The sequence below is a fragment of the Buceros rhinoceros genome, unplaced genomic scaffold (genome assembly GCF_000710305.1).
Source record: "Buceros rhinoceros silvestris isolate BGI_N320 unplaced genomic scaffold, ASM71030v1 scaffold153, whole genome shotgun sequence".
NCBI classification, from domain to species: Eukaryota; Metazoa; Chordata; class Aves; order Bucerotiformes; family Bucerotidae; genus Buceros; species Buceros rhinoceros.
In genome coordinates, this window is record NW_010402788.1 from 70785 (window position 1) to 74409 (window position 3625).

General features: G+C 41.4%; 1 protein-coding gene across 1 annotated transcript in view; it reads right to left on the reverse strand.

Moving 5' to 3' along the window:
• The window catches only part of FGGY (FGGY carbohydrate kinase domain containing), a gene marked incomplete at its 5' end in the record, with an annotated part of 85361 nt that overhangs the window by 70463 nt on the left and 11273 nt on the right, over positions 1-3625 (reverse strand). The window contains one exon of the mRNA XM_010132728.1: positions 791-919. Within this exon, the coding sequence (XP_010131030.1) occupies positions 791-919 (129 nt within the window). The remainder of the gene's footprint in view (positions 1-790; positions 920-3625) is intronic.

The following is a 3625-nucleotide window of genomic DNA, read 5'->3' on the forward strand; positions in this document are numbered from 1 at the left end:
GCTGAAAGACTTACATCGAATCACTTTGTTATTGACTGTATTTAGATAAGGCCAGACAGCACCATCAAAAATGAAGCTGTTGAGCCTCACCAAATATATTTCAGCGTGAAACCGGACACATCAGAATATACGCTGGAAAAGAAAAAAAAAAATCTAAGCATCAGGCCTCCCACTCCAGTTGTGGATAAAAAGTTAAAGCTGCAGAAGGGGAATGCTGTGCAGTGGCCAGTTTCCCCTCTACTCTTGTTTGCTACTTTAGATCCATAGTATTTACATAGTATGTACCAAAAGTAGCGTTTACAGTGCAAATCCCACATCGTGCTGGCACAAACGTACGTGAAAAAGTCTCATGATTTAAACAAAGCATGCATCGCTTCTAAACTGAGAAGGAAGAACTATGAACAAGCCTCAGATGTGAGACTTCTCCCTTAAAATGTTAATTTGTTATTTTTCTGGCCTGTCCCCAAAGTTTTGAGCAACAGAAGATGCAAACTCTCAGCACGTTGGCATGCCAACACAATGGTGTTTCAGTTCAGGAATTCAAAGCGGAACTAGCAGAAGTTAACAAACAATTTGGAAATCCAGTTGAAAAGAAATCAACAGTCATAGCCCCCTTCTATAAACAACATTAGCAGTTACTGTGAGGGGTTTTTCATTTTAGTTATGATAATTCATAGGAATAGCATCAGAGAAAATTGCTAGACACACACCAGGCTGTGAGAAAAATGGCTTTCTAAACTTAATTCAATACGTTCCTGTTTCCAAGAACAGTAAACACAGGACTGAGTACCTAGTCCTCCTGCATGTGCATCAATGAGAGATGCTGCCACTGCAATCCCTGCGGGTAGACCGAGATCTTCTGCAGCTTCTGGCATTAGACCTTTTCCGACAGACTCTCCAGGAGACAAGACGTGGTTTCCTGGGCAGACACAAGAAAAACCAAACACCTGTCCATTTACTAAACAGAAAAACAAATGTGTATGTTATTACAAGAACTCCCTTCCTCTCCCTCAAGTTACTGTGGTATATATAAAACAAAAAAGTGCTTCAAAGACCTCTGTCTGATTAAGAAGTATCTTTCATTACCTGTCTGTATATTAAATACAACCATGCCAGATCAAGCTGTCCTGTAGCAATTTAAACATTCAAAAGTATTCAATGTCCCACCTAGCCACAGAGAAAGATTTTACCACAAGCAATTAAATTCTGCTTGGCATCTTTCCAAGAGATATGAAATACTTACGCAAAAATCCCAAGTTCTTGCGGCAGTCAGTGTTGAGGCTGCCTGCAGCCATTCCCTGCGCATGTGAACGGGATTCAGCTCAGCCCACGCTCACAACCAAAAACTGCACCTGTTGTACGAGGCAGCACCAATATTTTTCCCATTTCCATCCTTTCCAGTAGTTTCTACTGGGAGTAAGGTGGCTATAGTAACAGGAACTCCAAAAAAGCAACTGCTTAAGCAGCAAATCCCCCTATTGCAGCTGTATTTCCTCACAGACTTAAATAATCCATTTTTGAGTCTTCATTGGCCTGATGAAGCATGGAAAACGTTATGGTCACCCCAAAGAAATGGAATACAACCCTTCCCTCTCGGTCCTGTCACAAGGGAGCCTGGTGGCAGGTCCCGTCTGCACTGCTCTCCACTACCACAACACACATTAAGTTTTGACTTGCAAAAAGAGATTGTTTTAATAATTAAATCATGGTGACAGAGGTTGCACAGAGCTTAGAAGAATGAATCCAGATTCATTAAATTTTCAGAATTTAAGGACACCCCCACACACCCGACAGCCTCCCCTCCAGCTGCTGAGTATAACCACAGCGAAGCAATGAGACTGACAGCTCCTGGAACCACTCACACTTCCCTGTTTATCCGAAGGTTTGGTGGGTGAGAGGCAGTGAAAGGCACAGTGGGAGCTCCCATATACCTCCTGCCAATACCATGGCTTTTAGTACCTACCTGTAGCGTTTACTAAATTCAACAGATCTCCTGGGCAGAGTTGACAAAATACCTTTTTCAAACAAAACAAGCCTATTTTCACAGTCAACTCTATGAAGAATCTTACACCTGATGTGTAAAAAGGAAGTAAACAGAGATTAAGAGGAATAGTGTACCATAAAATGTCAGGAATACACTTATGCCCACTAGCATCATCTAGAAATACAGTCATACTACCTTACTGTTAGATGAAAAGAAGGTTATGATACTAAATTCATGGGTGGAAAATGGGCCTTAGGTTTTACATATCACTTAGATCTTTGGTTTTGCTGTAAATTATGTTCTTCACTCTAAGGAAGGTGCCCACTTCTTGACAGAGGCAGTGCGTGGAGCTCTTTGTGATTAGACAGCACACACAACTGCTTGGTGTTCGTTTCTCCATGAGTTTCTATTCTCCTGGCAGCCTCTCTGCCACCTCTGTAAAGTCAGGCTGAATCTCATACTGGAAATTTAACACAAGTAGGTACAGCCAAAATGTTTGCGCTTTGGGTTTATATTCAAGTATTGGGGGCAGAACCAAAAGTCACCATTTAGCTTATACAGAAGGAAGTGACGTGGAACTACCTCCTCACAGGAAAGAAAGTCTGTATTTTATTAATTCTTAAAGTCAAAACATCATGCTAGCTTTTTCAAAAGGTGGATCTTTCGCATTTTACCCCCAATAAGTTGGAGAACAGGATGTTTCTCTTTAACAGAACTTCTGTATTACCCTTCTGGTTTTTTTAAGACATGGGAGAATAATACCAGTAAACCAAGGTTGTTGTCTGCTTCTCCTGACACTCAAAGACCCTGCAGGTGAAAGGAAGTTCAAAAGAGTTCATGCAGCTAAAACCACATCTTTTTCTTCAGAATCAGTCACCTGACCTGAAAGCATACAAATATCTTGTGTATATAGCCTGAGATGAAATTAATCCAAAGTAAAACCTCCTTCCAGGCGCTCAATTCCATGGTTGGCTTGTTTATATCAGCCATACTGGTCGAACATTGCAGTGTGTAATTATTATGTGGTTAAACTCCATTTTAGACATAAGGGCTACTATTAGACAAAATCTTTTCCAACTAGCTTCTCAATTACTGTATTTCTAGTTAATAAGCACTAAGGGAATGATTTCAGAGATGAAGATAATTCTCTCTTCTACAGCATGATTAGAAAATGACCCTGTAGATTCCTTGGGTACTAGTTATATATCAGAAGGACCAGCAGCATTGCTATCCCCCACGAGCATGAAGCATGTGAGAATGTACAGGGATGGGTTTCTTGTGATTTAAAGATGCAGCACAATAATCTTGTATTTAAAACCAAAGAATTAACAGTAGAGTATGCCCCATCTGTTGTAGGAGTAACTGAACGATTATTCCTTGACTGAAAGCACTTTCCAGCAATCTGGGAAGCGACAGCCACCAGAAGTCACCTCTGACAGGGATTGCAAAGAGGAGTCTCCCAGATCACCCAACAGTCAAGGAGTGCAGAAAAGAGATGCCCAAAAGCGAGTGCAGCAAGGAAAGGATACTGACTGCCCCACTACTTCACCCTCCCAGCTTCAGAACTCAGTGAAAGCTCTGCTACATTCATACAGAATGTTCACAGGGAAGAAGCAGGCTCTGCCTGGACAATCTCTCTGT